Source organism: Falco punctatus (genome assembly GCF_963210335.1).
Source record: "Falco punctatus genome assembly, chromosome: Z".
NCBI lineage: Eukaryota > Metazoa > Chordata > Aves > Falconiformes > Falconidae > Falco > Falco punctatus.
In genome coordinates, this window is record NC_137586.1 from 38615091 (window position 1) to 38637788 (window position 22698).

The 22698-nt window shown below is 39.0% G+C and overlaps 1 protein-coding gene across 1 annotated transcript in view; it reads left to right on the forward strand.

Moving 5' to 3' along the window:
• The window catches only part of TRPM6 (transient receptor potential cation channel subfamily M member 6), a 109154-nt gene extending 87850 nt beyond the window's left edge, over window positions 1-21304 (forward strand). The window contains exons 32-39 of the mRNA XM_080373345.1: window positions 280-330; window positions 2589-2654; window positions 4979-5265; window positions 5529-5611; window positions 6151-6356; window positions 8309-8360; window positions 13638-13744; window positions 14670-21304. Coding sequence (XP_080229471.1) covers window positions 280-330; window positions 2589-2654; window positions 4979-5265; window positions 5529-5611; window positions 6151-6356; window positions 8309-8360; window positions 13638-13744; window positions 14670-14791 — 974 coding nt within the window. The 3' untranslated portion in view covers window positions 14792-21304. The remainder of the gene's footprint in view (window positions 1-279; window positions 331-2588; window positions 2655-4978; window positions 5266-5528; window positions 5612-6150; window positions 6357-8308; window positions 8361-13637; window positions 13745-14669) is intronic.
• Window positions 21305-22698: the final 1394 nt, after the last annotated feature.

Consider the following 22698-nt stretch of genomic DNA (forward strand, 5'->3'; position numbering starts at 1 on the left):
TTAGAGAAGCTACATGTCCTTGAGGTTAATATCACAAGTTTCCCACCATTTCCCTGAATAAATAAGTCATCTGGCTATATTACATTGATGACTGAAATCTGCCAATACACTGTACATTATAATGTAGTTAAAGCCTATTAGTAATTCTCTTTAGAATGCTGAAACAGTAATTCTGATTAATCTGTTTCATGACAAACTCTGGGGTGGAAGGAATTAAAAAATCATGCATTTACGTCTGCTACAATAATTAACGTAATGATCCTTTAAACATTATTTCAGATATCTTTGCCTGCTTGAAAACATCTCAAGATCTGCATCATCACTACTCAGGTAAGCAGGAGGCACCAGAATGATATCTGAGTAATTTAACAAATTAAAAAGAACATTAGTTCCTCCCTTGTCATCCTGTGTGATTTTCATTTTGAAGAATTGCACAATTGTCCACTGCTAAGAAGGTTCTATATTAATTCATGCCTAACACTCCAGTGAGGAAATTATGAATTATTTTCTTGCTGCTAATTGCTCCATTCCGGGTATTTTTGGCAAATCCAGAGCAGAATGTAGATAATCACTTTCAAAATATCAGTGGAAACAATGAATAGAGCTCAGATTCCTTGGGGGGCAGGAGAGGCACTCATTTGTTTATAGCTGTCACTTACCCTCACGCCTCCCACGTCCTCCTTTGTACTTTCTGGAGCTGGTTCTTCAGTTAATTGGTCCTGTACTACTTAATCTGTGTTTATATACCTATGAACTCCTGGAAGTCTGGCAGGGAATAAATCATTTGAATGCTAATTGCCTGCAGTCCTGTCTTTTCCTGAACTGAGTATGCAGATGTTCCCACAAGGCTTGGACTTCAGTTTTTCCCGGAGGAGAACGGAGCAGAGCTTGCCAGTAGATGTCTCTATTGCCCACAGGACTTGGCCTCCTTTAAAGGGAAGCCTTGGGGAAACCAGAAGCATTAGCAGCCTCCTGAAGTTCAAAAAAACTATGTGGTTTTCATGGGAATAACACCTCCTGGTTTGTAATCAGTGTACAGGAGTAATTTCTCTTACACCGTGGCATTGTTGCAGTGATTAATTTAGCTCTCGTTGGGCATGCTGTTTGAGATTATGTAGGACTTTTTAGCACAGATGAGAGTGATTTCAATCATGAGTTGACAAGTGTCTCGAGGTCTCCAGTGTAAGGTTTTTTTTCCTCAGGAAGATTGGGATACAATTTAGCCAACTATGCCCAAAAGTTAGGTACCAAAATCCTGCAGCATATATGTCTTATGCGTTATTTTTGCTGTCACATTGTGCAGGCAAATGTGGTGCTGCCTCTTGGCACACCCAAAAGAACTTGAGCTTTGACTCAAGTTCAGCAGCTGGTGCAAGTCCACTTCACGTTGCTTTGCAAGTCTCTAGAGTGAGTGCTGGCAGGCTTTGACAGACAGCACAGTTCTAGCAGCTCTGCTGTTCATGTCCTTGTCACTCCTGTGCACTAATTTTGTGACTAGAGCATGTGCATAGCAAGGCATCAAGGGAGGACCTTGATTTTCAGTCCATGCCCCAGAACTATTCAGGCAGGTTAACCAATGTCTGTCAAATTTGGAATATGTAAGCAAGTGTTAAGTGGAGTCAGAAATGCAGATCTGCTGAAATGATAACACTGATTCTTGGGCTGACATTGCATGGGTCCCCTTTGCTCTCTCCTTCTGGGCTAAATAATCTCTAATTAATTTCTGCTCAGAGAATTAATCTTAAAAAGAGGGACAGGTGGTGTCCATGCTCTGGAAGAGCCTTTTAATTGCTCTGCAGAGAACCACAGCTCTCCTGTGGTTCACTCTCTGCTTTGGATGCGAGTTTTGTCTTCAGCCATTGGATAGGGAAATTAGGCAGTCAGCCTGTAGCATCCAAGTTGCCTCCTTGTTCTAGTCTTACTCTCTTTGTGGTTTTCTTTACATGTCTTTCCCCCTTCCTGATAACACTGTCAGTGTGGCGGCAAATCCATAAATACTTAGCTTGTGCTCTGAAGTTTCAGAGGTGCTTGCCTGAGAAATAAGCCATCAATTAGGGACCTATAATAACATTACTGGTGTTTGGCAAGGAGCCCAGATTAAGAATCTGTGCTCTGTGCAGGGGAAGCTTGTATTTTCCTGTTGTGCCTTGCTAAATCCCCAGGTGCTTCTGAGCCTCGTGAGGCAGTAAGGGCAGCTGGGGTCAACACATTATCACTGGCACAGTGTGAGTGTTGCTCCACTGGAGCCAGCAGCAGGAGGAGATAGCCACAGCCCTTGGTGGAAAGAGGAGGATGAAAAGTTAGCAGAAGCAGTCCTTCTTGCTAGGGTGCAAGGGGCTTGTCTCAGAGAGCTTGTTTCCTTGGAAGGAGGGGGATCAATGAATGGGAAAAAGAATAGCTGCTCATGAGATACCATGGGCGTGCAAAGGAGAGTTGCTGGCTGGGTAGAACGGTGATCAGATTTGACACAGGAACACACTGCAGCCTCCTTGGCTTTGTACACTACCATAAAGTGCTGCCAGGTGCTTTTGAAACTCAGCCAGCTTGCTGGTTATTCATTACAGCAGTGAAATCTATGTTGTTTGCAGCTGTTGAAAGAAACAACTTAATGAGACTTGCCCAGACCATACCATTTACACCGGTCCAGCTCTTTGGTGAGTACCAACTTCCTGGTCATGTTTTTTTGCTTTATAAATATTCAGTGCATTATCCTTTTAAAGATTGTGTTTAAGAAATTTTCTTGGATTAGTTTCAGCAATTCTCTCTAACAGAGATGAACCAGAATCAAATTGTAGTCATGCAGTAATTTAGGGAATTTGGAGGTCATCTACTCTAGCTTCCTCTCCAGCCAATTCAGATCAGGTTGCTGAGGGCCTGTCCAGTTGCATTTTGAATATATCTATACATGGATATTGCTCAGCTTTGCTGGACAATCTCTTCCAGTGTTTGACTGACTTCATTGTGAACCTAGTATTTTTCCCAGTATATGTGGAGGGTTCAATTACTGTAGCTTGTATCTGTTGGCATTCATGTGATTACTGTCAGCCTCAGAGATCAGTCTTAACTCCTTCGTCACTGTACCTGTCATTAGGATAGCTGAAGACAGCAAAAAGATTCCCTTTAACCTTAATACCTGCATTCTCTCTCCCTCTCTCATATTGTGTGGATATATGTATAGGATATCCCATCAAGAAGAAATCCATGTATTGGCTGAAATGGCACTACTCCTGTACCTGGTACAGAAGACTTGTAGTGTACCAGGGAAAAAAGCCCCTGTACTGTAACTGAAGAGTGCTGTAACTGAAGAGTGGTAGAGAATAATACATAAATCATTTGGAAGAGTTCTGAAAGTAGTGTGCAGTATTGGCTTACAGCAGCAGAAGCTGCTCAGCCTCTAGACACTTGAGATCTAGGTGTCTTCTTTTCAATGGGTAGAATATTTTGTGTCACAGCAAATAATTGCTGATACTTGCAGCATCATAGGATTTCTTGGGACCAGATTGCTGCAGATAATTAATATAGCTATGAGCATATTGAACATTCCAATCTTTGAAGATCCCAGGAGACACCTTTCTAGGTATTAAATTGTCAAAAGATAATAAAATGAAGAATTCATGTAAGATTAAAAAATGTCTAGTTATAGTATCTTTATTCAAGTCTCTGCCTTTTATATAAGACACTGGCTTTTCTGTTGCTTTATTTTAAATTAAAATGTGTGCAAGTTATGGTGTTTGACAGCATCTACATTTGTGGTAACTGGTGAAGGTAGGCTCAGGAGTAGGGAGGAAATCTACTAGTCTGAATCCAGTTTGTCATTCTTTATGCCATTCTTTGCCATTTTGCAGATGTAGTTACCTCCTTACACTTGCCAGTAAAAACTTGTTACCGACAAATTAACATTGCGAATAACGTGAGTTGCAAGAAGGAAAGCCAGGCTTAAAAAATCAGTCCACTTCTCTATTAGTTTGGAAATGATGGCAACAGAAAGGTGCCTTGTTTATGCTGTGAGAGAGGAATGCTATTACAACTATATAGGGAAACAGAGTGCAACTGAGTTAAAGCTCACCAGATTTGTTCTGCTTTCAGAAAAATGTTATTAGCAGGAGCAGAACATCTGGAATTTTGTGCAGTACAAATAACACTGGAATTTCTAGAAAAAAGACAAATCTTAGTTTAAAACATCAAAACTGTAACCTTCCTGTAAATTTGCTTTAGCTTGTTCTCCTAGGATTCCTTGTTCCAAGGAAAGTCATGTCCTTTTCAGTATAATTTCCCTGGCTCATCATGGACAAGTCACTGCTTTTGAAACAACTCAGCTGTCTGCCTCAAAAGGTGGCACTTTCCAGCCCTTTAATTTTGTAATTGATAACTATTACAAGCTGTGTGTGTTTGTTTGCCTTAATTCATTGTTTTGTTTTTGGGTTTTTTTTATTGTTAAGCACAGTCACAAGGAAAATACTGTGAGTGTTCCATGAATCCTGATTAACTTAAAACAAGTGTTATTAAGAATTCCCCTTCCACGTAAGTGCATAAACAGAGGAAGCCACACTTGGGATATTGGAAGTTAATACACTGGAGATAAAATGGCAACCTTTTAAAATTACATACTTTTAAAGTTCAACCATCTTTAAGTACTTAAACTGTGGCAGATGAGATTGATTACACAGACCAGAATGAGCTTTGTTTGTGTGGAATCTCATGGAGGTCTTAAATTCATCTCTGTTTAGAGACTTAATAGAAGCTCTTTGGGCCACTTATCACAGTAGATCTTAAGCAGAACGTATCTAGTAAGTAGTGTAAGTTTAGGCTGGGGATGTTTTAACACAGAAGAACAGTAATGATAAAAACCTCTTTTTTGAAGTGTGGCTTAAAAAGGTGTGTGAAGTAGTACTTTATTTTAAAGCACAAAATCAAAAGGCAGTTCTCTTCTGTTTCTGCAATGTGTGACTTCTGCTAACAAAATTTCCTTGTATTTAAGCTGGAGAGGAAGTGACGGTCTATCGACTTGAAGAAAGTTCACCTATGAACCTTGATAAAAGCATGTCTTCCTGGTCCCAGCGTGGTATGGCTGCAATGATCCAGGTCTTGTCACGAGAGGAGATGGATGGGGGTCTGCGGAGGGCCATGAAGGTCATTTGTACTTGGTCTGAGAATGACGTATTGAAGCTGGGACAAGTATTTATTGTGAAGTCTTTTCTGCCAGAGGTGGTTCAGACTTGGGAAAAAATCTTTCATGATGGCACAGTGCTACATCTCTGCCTGAGGGTGAGTTCAGACCTGAAGGCACACTGACTGGTCTAGCCTCATGTGCCTTAAATGTTTTACTGCTTACATGTGAATGTCTGCAACGTGGTTGGCATGTGGTTTGATGGTTCCTTTTGGAAAGGAAAAAGGTTTTGTGCAAGATATATCTCCCGTTTGTAAACAGTATACAATCATGTGTGTATGTTTGTTTATTTGTTTTGACAAATTCATGGCACCTTTCTTCATGAAAATGAAAGTGAAGTTTATAACGTTATTTTCTTCAGGAGATCCAACAGCAACGGGCTGCCCAGAAGTTAATCTATACCTTCAATCGAGTGAAGCCTCATACTATTCCCTATACTCCAAGGTAAAATTGCTATCTTTCAGTATTATGTACCAATGATTTCTCTTTTCAGCTGTGTCCCAGCTCTAGTGCAGCCTCCTTTCCCATTGTGGATAGAAATAGCTGCTGCTTAGACTGCCTAATGACAGTTAATCAACTTTCTAAGAGGAAAGGTAGGCAGCTTTGAATTTTGTCTTTATAGCTACATGTGGTTGCAAAATAAGCTTCATAGTGCTGTTCATTAGATGTAAGCAAGAATTGCTTTTCATACAATTAACAAAAGACAGTTTGATATAGCTCATTTACAGTGGGCTGGAGTAAATCAGATTATGTTGTTTGTCCATAAACTGTACTTCCTGATCAAGTGCTTTGTTCTGGGAGTTATCAAACCAAGAAAGCTTTTGTGCTGTCTAACATTTGGTACCTCCTGCTGTTCAAAATGCTTCAGATAGGGAAGATGTGGGCTCCTTTTTGTGTATATTTACTTTGCATAATGCTGTGTGCTGACTGTGAGGGTGTTCATTACCCTGCCAGCTCCTGGCAGACAGCATTTATATCTTCAGGTTCCTGGAAGTTTTCCTCATCTACTGCCATTCAGCAAACCAGTGGCTGACCATTGAGAAGTACATGACTGGGGAGTTTCGGAAATACAACAACAACAATGGGGATGAAATTACTCCCAGCAACTTACTAGAAGAGTTGATGCTGGCCTTCTCTCACTGGACCTATGTGTACACCCGTGGTGAGCTCCTTGTCCTGGATTTGCAAGGTGAATGCTAGTACGAGATCACTATTTGAAACAAAATGAAAAGCAATTCTCTCAAATCATGCTGATGAGTGGGCCAAATTTTTTTGTCGTTTACATACTGGCAAAGCTTAAGAAACCCCTGGATATCTATTGTACAGCATAAATGAGTATCCACAGAAACACTCTAGATTTATGTAGGTGTAATGGGAAGATAAATTGACTTCAAATATGTCTAGGCTGAGTAACTGGACAAAAAAGCAGTTATATAAACTGTGCAGGAACATTTCAGCTAGCTCCAAAAAAGTACTCAAAATTAAGATATTTTTATTAAGATATATAAATAATTCAGAGATTCAAGTGTAACCATGTATATACACACTTATTGTATGTGTGTATCTGTCAGAAGAGTATGAACTGCTCTTTGTATTTTTTTATTTTTCATATTAATAAATCTGTAAGCAGATTACATAAGCTGCAAGCCTGAATGCTATTCACAAAGTATGGTGACTCCTTCAAAGAGCATGTGATGACTTTACTGTACATGTGTAAGTGGGAACATGGCATATTTTAAAGAGATAAAACAGTTGACAATGTTCAGAAGATGAACATCACCCGTCAAACAGTACAAACACTATTGTTTGCCACTTCTGTCAAGGGAAATATGTATGGGTAGACAGAGACTTAACATATTTAAATTATATAGCATCCAGAAGTTATGAATTACAAAAAGCCATGCTTATTATACAAAATATACCTATAATTCCATCCTTGCCTTCATTTGGTTTTGACTGCACATGAAAAAAATACAGAAAAAGTAAGTGTGTCTTCACCATAGCCTACTGGAATTTGTCTGAAGTTTGCTTGGGTTTATTATGCAACTCTTGACAGTTCCAAACCAACTGTGTTGGCTCAAACATGGAGAATTTAAACACCTATGTAAATCTTATCAAGACTGGAGCTTCAGTTTCCATCTCAAACAAACTGAAATCTGTTCTAGTTTTAGCCTCATAGTTTATCTTGCAGTTCTGTAATCCGGAGTAAAAGGGTTGCTGTTCTTGGAGTTCTAATAGAATTAATCCATAGCACAATTTATACTACGGCTGTCTCCACAGACATATACACCACACATAATGTATGTATAAATAATTAATTAAACTTAATTATTTAATTGATTTACCACATGTCTAATTTACATCAATTGAACTTACCTTCATTGAAGAGTGTTGCAGTTTGGGGGTATTTCAGTCACAGTATGCTATTTCGAGAACTTTACTGATTTTCATTGCAGGGTATAAACTTACCATTGGTGGCCTCTTGAAATAAAATTAATTGCATATCATATGATCATAGACTTTTTTCATTAGTGTAAAAGCACAAATGATTTCCTCGGAAGAAAAAAGCTTTTTGGCAAAATGGTAGTTTGTCATCAGTTTGGGGAAAACTGCAACATCGGTATCATCATTCAGGTATCAAAATTAAATTATTTATTTAATATTCTTCCATGGTCACCGAGAAGACAAAAAGGGATAACAGACCCAAGCATTTGCACATCACAGAGTTGTGGCTTATTGTGTTTGTTACGTTGCAGAGAATGAGTATCTGAGTGTAGATCTATTGATATCAGTAAGATCCACATCTGATTAATAACTTTATTCCAACTTAAATGGCAGTGTTATGGTTGGTCACAATTTGCTTAGTTAGTTGAGCTTCAGCATAATATTTAGTGCATTTGCATAACCCTTCTGTCTATATATAAATAAACCTCAAAGCAACTGAAATCAAGACTGTAATAAGAACTCTATATGTTTGCTAATAGTTAACAGATTTACAGCATTTTCTTTTTAATTCGTGACCACTTTAATTATGACACTTCAGGGTCTACAAAGAAAATGGAAATTAGGTTTTTGTTGTGTGCCAGATTAGAAAATTGTGACTACCTTCCTTTGTAACCTACACTGTTGATTTTGTTGTAGGTGTTGGGGAAAACCTTACAGATCCATCTGTGATTAAACCTGAAGATAAAAAGTAGGTTTCTTTCTGATGAAGTTATCTTTCACTTCAGATGTTCTGCCAACAGTCTGTGTATTTAGGGTGGGTTTTTATGTTTTGTGTGAGAGATTTAATTATTTTCATTTTTCACATGGTGTTTGGGTTGGATGAAGATACGATGGCAATGGAGAGAACATGTCCTCCACTGTGCTTTGGAGGACTGTGGACTTGGGGAGCTGTAAATGTCCCAGCTCTCAACATGGAGTGAGCAGTCTGTGAAAGGTAGGGAGAGTCTGTGTTGCTGTGCTGGGAGCCACAGGAGTCTTCCAGGCTATGCAGGGAGAGCAGGAATGGGAGACAGAAGCCTCTGCCAGTCTCTTCACAAATTTTTACTGAAGGGGTCTCAGTTACTTAAATGTGGCATTCTGGTTTCCCCTGCCTGGTGGGGCACTGTTTCTTGGAGAATATGGGGCCACAGTGGCTTCAGAGGGTGAGGAGAGGGCCTGTGGATCTCTGATCTGTCCCATAGGTCCTAGTGGTGCATTTAAGCACGCTGCACATTACGGTCTCAGAGCCTTGATGTGGAGATGGTAAATCATGTGTGGAAACTTAATAAAACTAGAGGGGCTACACAGAAGCAGCAGTCTGTCTTCACACGTCAGGTTTCAGAATCAGAACCATGGCCATTCTCTCATTCTGCAGCCTTGCTCCTTGCTGGTATTTGCTGTAGCAGGAGGAGAAGCAGTGGTGTTGATGGTTGCTGTCCTGCAGTGTCCTCTGGGGAGTCTTCCTAAACCCACACATCTCTCCAGCTGTGCCCTGGCATCCCTGCTCCTCAGCTGTGTTGTGCTCAACTTGGCTCCCTCTTCCTCAGTTCATGTCATCTGATTGAAGGGGTGTCTCGTGTTTGGAAGTGAAGAAAGATGAAAGTATGAATAGTCTGATTTAATACAAAGGCCAATTAACTACAGAAATATCAGATGACTTGCCTAGAACTCAGAACAAGTTAATTGCAGGCTCTTAGTTCTGGGACCATTATTAATATTTCATTAATAAGATTAGTAATAAATGACTGTATTAGTGTTGTACGAATGTTTAATTATGAATGTAGGTGTATTGGCCATATAATATTTATTTTGGAAGCAACATCAAAAGTATGCTAAGCACCTCACAATGACAAAGTCTTTGCCCTATGTAGGTCATACAACCGTGACAGAAGCACAAGGATAGCTTAAGCTTGAGAGGCAGAGAGGTCAGTCACATAGTTGTTAATTAGATTTTAGCAAATATTTTTAAGGTATTGCTACAGATCTATAAAAGTGTGGTTTGCTGCTGTTCAAATGGGTTTTTTGTATCTGTGGTACCATAAGCTGTTACTGTACATAAGTAGTTACTATTGAAGACTGTAGCAATTTACCACAGTACTTCACATGGCCACTCAGGTTATCCTCTTTAACATATAAATAATATTTATCTACATTATCTTGGGGTATATGTCCATTAGTGTACTTCTGGATTATTTTTGTTATGAAATAATTTTGTTATGCTTACTACAATTTGATCACAAAGATCTTATTTTCAGAACTTTTTGTTGTTTTGTTTTTATCATCTGCAAAACAGTCAACTCCTAGCTAAAGAGCAAGTGTTGATTAATTAATCAATACCAGCTTGATTTTCTTATGTTCAGGGAAATCTTCAGAACAGCAAGTAATGAAACTATGTTGTTTTGATTCAGGGATCTAAAGGAATAAAGCAGTGAAATTGTGGATGGGTTCTGTAAGCAGCTGGCTGATACACAATTCTAAGAACTGCTTTCTAAAATAGTAATAATGGTAACAATGTGAAGGTAGTCTTTGCTTTAACCTTCAGTTGCTCACAAGTGAAACATTTCTGGCAGGAGCAAGATCTGTTTTAAGTTTTCATTTGGAGGTATGTGTGCTGCCTTAAAAGTCGCTTTGAGCTCACATTCTCTTAGAAGCCCAGGAGAAAATAGATGGCATCTGACTGACGGAGCTGATTCAAATTTTAGCACTACTTACAGTTAAATTATTTATGTTTTGCTTCTTTAATTCCATTGATTTAGTGGCTCATGTCATTATCTTGTAATGAGTCTTTTCTTTCGTGCATCCTGCATGCTGTCTTGAAGTGGACTTTGTAATGGCAAAATGTGACCTCTAGCTCTGCAATAGTGCACTGTGGCTTAGTTTTGTATACGGTACCAAGACACAAATAACAGATCTGTTTGGAAAGTGTGCCTGACACTGTGACATCTCAGACAGATCTGAGCTGATGTAAATTGGTGTAAGTTCATGCATATTTAACATTAATTGAAGATCTTCCTATGTGCAGTGCATAGGACGTATGAAGTGATAAAATGATACAGGTATAATATTCACGGAAAGATTTCCTTTAAAAGCAGAAGTAATCGAGGCACAGCAGCAAGGTTGTGACACAGTGGAGTCCCTGCAGACTCCTGTACTGCCAAAATGTTGGGAAGGTTTGCCTTATAAGCAGTAGTCTGGATGCTCTTTTTAGCATGTACTACTTGCCAAATCCACAACAAAGTCCATGCAGGTAAAGCTTTCACAGACACTAGGTGCAGAGTGTCTGCAGAGCAGATTCAGAGATGAGGAAAATAATGGGCTGAGTTTCAAACTGGAAAGAACTGATGCATTAGGCCTGCTGAGAGAGGTGAGAAAAAGGGCGCTGGCAGTCAAAAATCTCATTACAAACGTGAAAAGGAGGTGTCAGAGGTGCTAGGTCTCTTACTCTCCCTTTTGAAAGCTCTCAAGCAGATAGTGACTGGGCTGAAGGTTTTAGAAATGAGTGGAGACCACATTCTCTGAGGCTATGCATTAGCATGTGTTTCGAAGAAAAAAATCTATCGAATTTTACTAAGCTGTGCACTTCCAGCCAAGCAGTTTACAGCTGAATTGCTGCCAGTAGACAAAACATCTTCATGAACTGTAGAAACCTGCACAACGGAATTAGGTGAACTGCAAGCTAAATCTACAGAAACATACCAAATAAAGTGACTTGGGCACCTCCCTGGAAAGGTGCTTCTTGCCATAAAGCACCCCACAGGCCTTTACCTTCCACCAGTAAAGCCCTCTAAGTGTCAGAGTCAGCTTTGAGCATTTGTAGCTCTAGACTGTAAGGAGCACTCTGCATCAGCGCAGTCTGTATTGTCTGCCTGCTGGTCAGAACCAGTCTGGTATACTCTGGTAGGCATTTATGGAGCATAACTGCTAGGTAAGGTCCTGCACAAAAAGGAGGAACATGTTTAATTTTTTTAAGCCCATTGGCTCACAGTAATGCACCAGCTTGGGAAATAGGAAAGCTGGGTTCACTATTTTTCTCTTGGAGACAAAATCAGACCTTGAATAGCCAGGAGAGTGGTCCTGTTTATAACACACCTGTAGGGTTAGGAGGGGCCTGAAGAGTTCAGCTGGTTCTTCTTTTCTGCCAGGTCATTCCTGGCTTTACAGGTGTTGTACAGACAAATCTAAAGGTCTTCCAAGGATGACCTTAAAAACTTTCCAGACCATTTGATTTCAACAGTTTGCTATCATTACTGTCTGAAAGATTTTTCCTGATTTCTTTCTGGTCCTGTCTACTGTCAACACAGAGAAAAAAATTTCAACAAGCTCAAAGACTGTCCTCTACTTAATTTTTTTTTCTTTTTTTTTTTTAGCCTACCCTGTAATCTTTTCATGTATGTCATGATTCCTAGATTGCAGGTCATTCTTGTTATTTTCCCAATTTATCCCCATATTTCTTGAAATAGTTTTCCAAATTTCAGTGTAGTATTCCTCTTGAACCATTGCTGGTGATGGGTAGAGAAAAAAGATTGCTTCATATATGTTGCAGACAGTACCCCTGTTTATCTCACAATAGTGTAAGAAAATTATCAGTCTGTCTCATGCTATTTTCTGCACTTTACATGGAATAACAGATCAGGGGAAGTATCAGAGTGGTTCTGTAGCCTTGGAGTTACTGAAATCTTCTTAATTTCCTATGCCTGCCCAAGCAGATACTTAAGTATGTTCTATTCTAAAGGGCATTTTACCAGATTTTACCAAGGAATAGAAATGGCTATATAGCATCATGCCATTTAAAGTGTATATATGGCACTTAAATAATATTTAACTTCTTTCCTTGTCTGATGCACTAACTTGCAGTAAAGGCTGATTAGATGAGTCCTTCAGATGATCCAGGAGATGGATAGTCTTTAGTGTCTGCCAGAAATTAAAGAGGTACTAAGCTTTCTGTAGTAGTTTTGGCTAATCATTGCTTTTCTCCTGTGTGAAAGGGAAGAGTGTCATATTTGAAAACTGCTTTCTTTAGAAAGAATATATTTTGTTAGTGTGGATTACAGATTGATTTGAGAGAGTTAAAATCTTTTTCTATAGCTTCTCAGGGCTGTAATTGCTTTCAGATTTTAAAATGTGTTGTTTCCACTCTGCATATCATTAAAATAAAATACTAGCGTTCATAAAGTTTCTTTGGAAGTGTTTCTTGTGTGCTGTGTTCCATGATGTCTAGAATGTCAATTAAATTCTTGAGAATAATGGTGAAACAATATTAAAATTAATGAACACTGATCTTTCAGACTACATTAAGAATCTGTTAGAATTATGTGGTACTTCTAATACATGTGTGGATATCGCTTGCTTCTGTTTGTAATTGTGGCAGCTTCATTCAGAATATGCAACGCACTTCCACAAATGAATCTTCTGTAATGTTGCTGAATTGGCCAGAGTGCAGACACATGGAAATGAGCATAGGGAGAAGCCAATAAATTTTAAAGCCTTGCTTGTCAGCAGTGTACTGTGTTATTTTTTCCTGTGCTGCATATTGATGTAACTAGGGCTCTGCCTGCTTTTGGTGTTCTGTTCTTAAATAAGGTAGAAGTAAGTCCTTGCTAGCTCTGCTTTGTTCCTAGGTGCTTACCATCAAAACCAGAACCAAACCATTTGCTTGATGAGAATGAGTGGTGGCTGCAACAGAGTCACACAGATTCTGGCTTATATTGTCTAAATGTCACTATGGCCAAATTTCATTTGAAATTTTTTTTGAGAACTGCTGCATCTCTTCTGTCTTCCTTTAGAGCGTCTCTGAGATGCAGCAGGAAAGAGTAGTAGTGTGGGAAGTTTTCTTGTCCCAGAGCTAAGGAACTTGTGATGTATGCTAAGCTTTGATTATCTTTATACAAAAAGCTGTTATCTCTGATCCAAAAAATAGGAAACATTATCATCTCCCTCCACTACAATTGCTTTGAGTTCATTGATTATTTAATAATATTTCTTCTAGATCTGGGAAGATGGTATTTGGACCAGCAAACCTAGGAGAAGGTGCAATAAGAAACTTCCTCACAAAGCATCGTTGTAACTCTTGCTGCAGGAGACTGAAACTTCCTGGTATGCAAAGTAAAGATTAATTTTTAATCTTTGTATAACTTTTTAAGTGCAAAGTAAAGGCCTAGGCTTGCTATAAAAACAAGAACCAAAATTCTGTTGAGCTGAAAGATTATAGCAGGCACAATCCCTCTGTGCAAAGCCAGGTATGAAAATACTGCTCTTTTACCTTGCTCTTTTGCCCAGCAACCGTGTAATGTTGGAGCCTGTCAACTTGATATTAGCATTCAGCACGAAAACTTGTATCTGTTGAATTGTTTCCTTTGCTTTGCAAAATGGTAGCTTGTTTTTCTAGGGTCACCGCTACAGATAATATCAGCAATAATTTTTAGAATGAGAAGGAGTAACAATCAAAAAATTGGCAATGCATTAGCTGGGAAAAAAACTCACTGGCTGTTTCCGGGCTGTGGGATTGTGTCTTATGCACTGCAGCCCTGACCTCTCTTCAGCTGGATTGCCTGTTGTTCATGTTAGATTTGATAGAATGTGCTTCTGTTTGAAGCAAGGCAGATTTAAAACCCCAAATAGATTGCTATTCTGGATGAATTTCCACCCACCTTTTTTTTTCTAGGAGAAAGCTCCTTCCTTTCAGTGCCTACAAGGAGTAATAATTGCTGCTTGAATCTGAAACAGAAACTGCAGTGTTACTGGTTTTGATTATTTGTGTCTGTGGCAGCTAGAGATAATAGATGGGAAGATCAGCTGAATGAATTATGGTCAGGGAATGCTCATGCATATCAGCTCACACGGTTTTGGGTCCCCCCAGGACTCTCATCCACCTGGCTCTGATTTGTCCTGCTGCAGATTTTCTTCCTTCTGGGAACAGCTAACAGACTGCCACCAGTTGCCGGGTTGGACACTGCCTGGAGTGTATGTGCTTTTCAAACATTTACTTGGCTACATCATTGAATTTATTTTCTTGCCATAGATTTGAGAATAAGTGACTACACACTGGAAAGGGTTGGTCCAGCCTTTGAAACAGAAATGAAGACAAGCACCAGAGGAGCTGGTGATGCAGATGCGCCTTTGGAGTATGATACACGGCTGTGAAGCAGTGGCTGTGAGCAGAGCCCAGGTTTTGTGTGCTCAGAAACCTGCCTCTTATCACTGCCATTGGTCAGTCCAAAAGAACAAAATGCAGGTGCCTGAGTGCAGCATCTGTCTGCGCTTGACAATCCCTATAGGCAAGGATTAAAAAAAAAAGTTTGTCTGTGTATTTATCTCTCTCTCTCTCTCTCTCTCTCTCTCTTTACTCCCATTCCATGCTCTTGTGCTGGTCTTTCTCATACAGTTCAGTGAATTGCCAGTGATTTTTTTATTTTTGAAATGTGGATTATGGTTCCAAACTGTGCTTTCTTAGGAAAATTAGGAAAATGACTGTGACAAGCGTATTTCTAAGGTGGAGTGATTTGATGTTTCTCTCTTTGCTCTTTAGTAAATAACTGAATGTATACACATGTACAAATAATTCATTTTCAGAGGCAGAGCTCAGTCAGCCCAGTGCTCACTTTTCCTTGGGCATAGGAGACTTTCCAGGAAATTACTTTCTCTTTAATGTTGATTTTGATGCAGAGACAAACCAAGAATATATGAGTAATGTACTAGTGGTTTAAACAATGGTCACTGATATAGCAGGTAGAGTGAAAAAGTTTGTGGGAACTTCACCTTGAATTCTTTTCACATACCAAGAATAAGTTGAACAGTGAAGGGTTAGATTATTGAACCCACAAGCATCGTTGACCTTTCTTATTTTGAATTGATGAAATTGATAAATCTATAATCTTTAATACGAACAGAAAGAATAACCTTGAGTGTGGATCAGCTTTTAAACAGGACTAGGTTTTCTTTATAATATTTTAGCTTCAAAATGTTTTAACGTAGTTGGCAACAAAGATTTTAGAAGTCACAAAGAATAATATGTTCCATTTGGTGTGTAACTTCTTGTTAATATTGGGCTGTACGTAGGACTTTTGTCTAACAGTGGTGCAATTATATGTATGCTTTTTCAGCGTTTGCATCTGTTTCTATTGATGTCATCTGATTTCAGAAGTTCATAAAACAGAAAAATCAATTCTGTTCAGTGTGATTTTTGTAGAATAAAGATTGAAATTAAGTGCTCATCAGAAACATCTCTAATACAACTAGTGTTGTATTACAGATCACATCTATCATTAAAGTAACTTCGTACTTTTGTATTGAGTAGAAATAGCTAACATCAAAATTAAGTCAACAGAAACTTTATACTTGAATAAGAAAATCATATTTCCACCACAGTTGATAGTAAATTTTAATGCAGAAGGGGATATTTGTTATGATCTGTCATTCATTTGATATATTTAAAGATTGTCTAGTTACATATAGGAATTGGAAGTTACACATTCCCAGTTTTCGTATTGATTATGATATTGATGATGGCATTGAAGTAATCGCTTACACTATGTTCAGCTGAGATGTTTTCAATTCCTGAGAACATCCTGAAAAGATTCTTCTTACTTTCTATCTTTTAAAAATAGTTTTATAAGATTATTTTTGTGGAAACCCCCTACCTTTCTCTCTATTAGATTATACTATTAAGTCTGCAAAAAATATTCGTCCCTTTGGCTTTTTTGGAAGCAATTAAATTTATCGGAAGGCTTAGTTTGCCTGTGAAAGATATTGTTTAATTGCATCTCTACAGAATGATGGTGAATTTTAATCTCTTTGCTGGTAAGGTAGTAGTTCTGCTACCAGTGATTATTATCTTAAAATTTGGCTTTATGGAGATATGTGCTTATGCATACATATATACTTTAAAGACAGAACTTTCTTTAAAGGATCTCTAATGTTAGGATCTTTAAAGTTAGTGTGCCTTTACATTCAGTTAAATTAAATGACACATAATTATGTCTTTAAAGCCAAGGATAATATAATTCCTACCCTATAATAGTGTTGTTTTCCTCAATCATTGCTCTGAATTCTGAACACATATATATTAGACAGAAAAATAAACTCCACGCCAGGCTGGACCTGAGCACCTTTTGTTTCTCTTTACGTTTTGAAGGTATGCACAAGTCATACTTCAGATGACCTTTTCTTAACAACCTTCTTGTTACCCTCAAGAGTAAGTGACTTCTTCATTCATAGCAATACTCATGAGAATACTTACAATATATAGCTCAGTGTAGATTAATCTTATTCCTTCTTGTTAGTACCTATCAAGGTATATACTACCTTCCTCTCAAATCAGGGATCCTTGCAAGATACTAATCTGTGTTAATATATAGCTGCTACAAGCATGTTTGATATTTGATTTTGCTCAGTGTAAACTATTGATGTGATGAAACAAGAAAAGGAGGCATTTGAAATTGTTCTATTGTATATTTCTACCCTAGCACTAATTTTTCCATGCATGGAGACACCAAATTGAAAAATTCCAGTGATTCTGCTGGTTAATTTTGCCTCACCTTTCTTCTTGCATTTTTATGGGAAGGCTGATTCACATTTCACTAAACTATAAATCTGGGTATTTGGTTGAAGATGTTCCCCCTGCCCCTCCCCACCCCCCCCTTGTTGTAGTTCAGTAATAAATCGTAAAGAAAATAGCGTGGAAAAGTTATTTTTATTTCTTTTGAGTGTTTGGTGTTTTCTTACTACAAATTCTGTACATTCTTTAAATTGTCTTTTGATGTCTAAATACTGAACTCAGGTTGAAACTCATGCCAAATGAAAACATGAAAAAAACCCAGAAACCTTTAACAGGAACAGCAATAAGCCTGTAGAATGAAAGATAGAGAGGACAGGGTTCTTTCTCTAGTTGCTTGACAGCTAGTGTGGAAGAGGAAATCTTGTGTGTCAAACTGTAGAGTTTTCTGATATTAGTTTCAACTTTTGTTTTTGCTTAAAAGCACATATTGGAATTTATTTTATATATCTGGTGGGCTCAGGGAAAGAAGTCCTGATTACTTTCCTCAGATAAGTCAGGCAGTAAAGTTCTGAAAAAAAAACAATAAACTGAAGCCAAAGTATTTATAAACTCACATTTTAATATGAGCTTAAAAGAAGCTTACTTAGGAATTCAGTTGAGATTACTGGAAGCAAAATGTGTTTCTGGCAGCTGCTGCATTGGAGATGTAGCTTAAACATATGAAAAATATTCAGAAATTGCAAACCTCATTCTCAGGAAGGCCTTTTTTCACTTCTTTTATTCATACTTGTGGTGTATTTGGGGTTATTCATTTATTCTTAGTGCAATAAAGACAGAAGGGATATTACATCTGTATTTTCTATAGGTGGATTTGTATTTGTTGTGGTTTTGTTGATCTATTTCATACTGTTTCAAAAGAATAAAATCACATTTTCAAAATATTTCTGTTCCTGATGAGTATAAAATAATATGTTTCCAAGCTCCAAGGGAAACAAGTGGAGGTAACATACAGAAAATAATACAGTTATTTTTATTTCTAATTTAAAGGAAATAAACAGGTATTAATTCTATATTTATCATGTGGTTTTCCAGCTCTCCTTTTGTTTTGTAATGGTGTAGTAACATTAGTTTCTATTCTTGTATTCAATATGCTTGCAGCAAGAATATTTATACACCAGCTCCATAAGTAAAAGTTTCTTTTTACACAGGCAGAAAGTAGTTACTTTGAGGTATTTTATTTATTTATCAGATCATAATTTATTAGTTGTTCACTAAACTCTGGTTGGTTTTTTTTTTGTTGAGATGCGTGCTTGATTTTTAGAAAACTTGGTAATTAGTAAACCATATCACTGTTGCAGATTTTTAAAAAATATCATTACTTTAATATGTCAGTCTTATTTTTTTACTCTAATTCTAGATCTGTGATGTAAAAACCCTGTATAGCCACTTAGTGTAAACAAGGGGCCAATATACATGAATGGCATTCCATTGACTTAATCGTCAAATGTGCTATTTTATACCAGCTACTTTTTATATCTGTTCTCTATTCTTAGGATGTTGTTGCCGGTCACTTTTTGCTTGGGAAAGTGATACCAGAAATAAATAAAGGCTAGTTTGGAGTGACCCAGGCCTTCACATCAACTGTGATCACACCACAATTGTCAGCCCTTTTCTTGTTGCTAGATATTTTGCAAGATCAGTTACTGCTTTTCAGCTTTCTTTACTTTATTTGTTATACCTTGAATTATTATGGAAGAATTTTATCCCCTAATATATATATGGTAACTATGGCAGGGGAAAAATATCTGAACTAAAACCAAACAAAAGCTATTTTCCTCTTTGGTATTGAAGAGTGTGTAAACAGCTGCAATGCTCTGTTCATTTGCCTACCTGGCATTGGTTCTGTTTGCAGGAACAGAGCAAATAAACTAGTGCTATAAAAAAACCCCAAACCAGTTTGTTTGGATGTCAGCATTCAGTCGTGATGAAGTGCTGAAGATTAAAGAAGAAAAATCAGAGAAAAGTCCTGTGGAAAATCAGTGACTTTGTTGCCTAAAGGAAGTTGGGCTGTGTTCTTTGTGTCAGGGATTTAGGTAGATGGTTAAAATCTTCAATTTCTCAGGCTGTCATTGAACAAATATCATTTGGGTTTTGACACTGTGCAGGCAGTCCACCATACCCATGGCTAGCAGAATGGAGAAGGAGATGAAAGAGAAGGAAAAGGAGGGGACGTTAAGGTGTAGAGAGCAGTGTCTGACTTCTGAGCCTTTCTCCTGCTGCTCTTCCTGGTTGAACTGTCATCCCGTGGGAGTATTGCCAATTTCATCGAATTAGTTACCCCAAATGACCATTTGAAGTTAGCCTGGCCTTCTTTGGTACCCAGAGGTCACCTAAGAAATGAGAAGAATATTCAATTTCAGATAACCTCTGTGGAGTAGCAGATTAGTAGCTAGCCTTGTATGACCATCTTCCACAGTACAGAGAATAGATTTCAGCTGAAATCCATTCAGCAAGCAGAATATGCTGGGATTAAACCCCAGCTGTATAGGTTGCCCCAAATCAAACCGGGAGCTGACCTCACCTGAACCTGCAGTAAAGTGAAAGTGTTGGTTCTGATTTGAGCTCAACTGACTGTTAGGCAAAATGAAAGTAGATGATGACAGATTATCCCAGCCTGCACTCACCTAGGGAAGGATTTGAACTCTTGCATCAAACCTCTCACATCTGACCCATAGCTGAAATTAAATAGTCTAATGTACAGAAGTAGAGCAGACTGTGACCACTCTCGATCTTTGAGAAGCACAAAAAAGCTGGGTTTGAGATGTGAGGAACATTAGCGGAGTATGGCCACAAGATAGTGAAGAAAGAAGCAGCCCAAAATAGATCTTAGTATCTTCTATGCATCACATCAAGGGACTGGGGAGAAGAGGCATAAATTTAGAGGTCCCCATTGCACAGCAACTGACCCAGGAGTGCAAGGGAGGCCCAGGGTGGTCTCCAAAGATCCCATAACAGCAAATGAAAGTTAAAGATGCTACAAACTGGATTTAGGGTTGGCCTCAAGTGACCCTAAGGAAATGTGGTCTGGATTAAGTTCAGGTGACCTCTGGGCACCCAAGAAGGCCAGGATGACCTCAAATAATCATTTGGGGTAACTAATTGGAATTAAGGTTGATCTTAGAAGACTCCTGTGCAGGTTAGCTGGTTGTGAATTTGACACCAAATAACCTATGGAATGGAAACAAGGGACGGGGTGACCCTGGATAGTTTGTTGGGTGTAAAGGTGACCTTCAATGACCCCAGGCATCAAATGAGAGCAGCATTAACCTCAGATGACCCCCAAGCAGGTCACTGGATATCATGTTGTCCCCAGGTGATGCATTTTAGCAAATTTGTTAGCATGTTGTCCTCACATGAGCCTTGGGACTCAAACAAGGAACAATTGGACTTCAAGTGACCCCATAAATAATAAGAACTCATGTTTACCTGAACTAACCTGTGCTGCAGCCATGAGGGCTGACTTCAGATGACCCTGCAGTGAGAGTTGCATCTCAGATTGAACTCAGATGACCTCAAACAGGAAACAAAGACTGTGATTGACCTCTAATGACCCCTTGGCACCAAATGAAGGCCAGGTTGACCTGGAATGTCAAACCAAGCAATAAACTGAATCTCAGGTTTACCTTAAATGACCTCTCGGCACTACACAAAGACTGCACTGACCTCACATGAACCCTAACAAGCTCTGTGGTTGACCTCAGATGAAGCCTGGCTGCTTAGTTGGATCTCAGGCTGACCTTAAATGCTGGCCTTAAATGATTGCCCCTCCTCCAAATGAGAACAGTATTGACCTTAAAGGACCCATTACCAAGGAGGTAATGGGATGTCAAGTTGACCTCAGATGATCATGGGCTTCAAAGATGAGACAAGCTTTGCATATACCTGAATCTCATGATGATGTCAGAGGAACCCTGCCTCAGACAGGTTAATATGTCTTCAGGTTGACCTTAGATGACCTTATGGCAGTCATTTAACTCTCAAATTGACCTCAGACAACCTTCCTGAGTTACCGTGGTGGCTTCCAGAGATCACGGGCAGGTTAACTGATTATCATTTAGCCTCACATGACCCCCAGCAGGTATTTGGATCTCATGTTCACCTCAGACGAGGATTGATGATTGGCCTTAAGTGATCCCTGAATAGGTAAGTGGCTCTTATGTGGATAAATGCTCCCAGGTTGCAAAAGCAGACTCATTTAGCCTGAAGTGACCTCTAGGGAGCTAAATGGGCCTCAGACTTACTTCAAATGACTCCTAGGCAGCACACAAGGACTTTACTGATCTGAAATGATCCCCTTGTCAACCGGTTGCCTCTCAAGTTAACCTCAGGTGACCCGTGGACAAAATATGAGGGCTATTTTCACCTTGATTTGATACTAAAGTAGACCTCAGATTACCCCTGTGAAATTCACTGGATTCAAACTAGACTTTAAATGACCTGCTAGGCAGGAAATAGGGGTTGTGATTGACCTTACATGTCTCCTTGCATAGATAATTGGCTCTGAGGTTGACCTTAGATAACCCCTGGTCAGGCAATGAGAGCTGAATGACCTTGAATGATCTCTGTGCAGCTAATTGCATCTAACATTGTCCTCAGGTGACCTCTGCAGAGCAAATGACAGCCATGACTGTCCTCAACTCATACATTGATTAGTTCAGTTTGTAAGTGTTCTCTGAAGTTCATCTAGAACAACTTTCTGCACAAAGCAGTTACAATTTGATCATGTTGCTCATGCTCTTTCCCAAGTAAATTTTGCTTTTTTTCCAACAAAGGAGTTTTCACAACTTTTCTTGGCAACATGTTCCAGTCAGTATTTGTTCATTCTTGGTTGTTGTTGTTTTTTGGTTTGTGGGGTTTTTGTTTGTGTTTTGGTTTTGGTTTTTTTGTTTGTTTGGTTGTTTGGTTTTTTCCTTTAAAAAAGGATTTCTGTGTATCTAATTGTGATTTCCTTTGTTTCAGCCTCTGGCTCCACTACACCCTTTGCTGTGGGGCTCCTGGAGGACCCTGGCTACATTTTCTGCTGGCTTTATTCCTGCCTGTTAATGCATTTCTTGCTGCTGACAGCTCAGATTGCTGAGCCATGCTGCAGCTCTGACACCAAGCTGTGAAGCAGAGGCCGCAGGTCAGGGTCTAGCCAGGCACGGAGCAGGTACAAGCAAAAAGCAAGTCTGAGGGCTTCAGCTCCCAAGAGAAGAGGGAGTCCCCCAAAAGTCCGTTTGTCACATAGCTCTTTTCACAGCGATCTGATCCCAGGTTACAGCTGCACTGTGTCAGAGCAGATGCAGCTTAACTACTGTAAGTGAGAGGAAGAGATCACAGAGCCCGCTGGTGCACCAGAGGCCTTGACACCATTTTTACCACAACGGCACTGTTAGCTTTTTTGTTCACCAAAAATGTTGACTCATAGATACTCTCCTTTGCTAAAACCATCAGGTCCTTTCCTGCAAAGCTGCTTCTAATCCAGATGGCCTGCAGCCTGTGATGCTGCATGGAG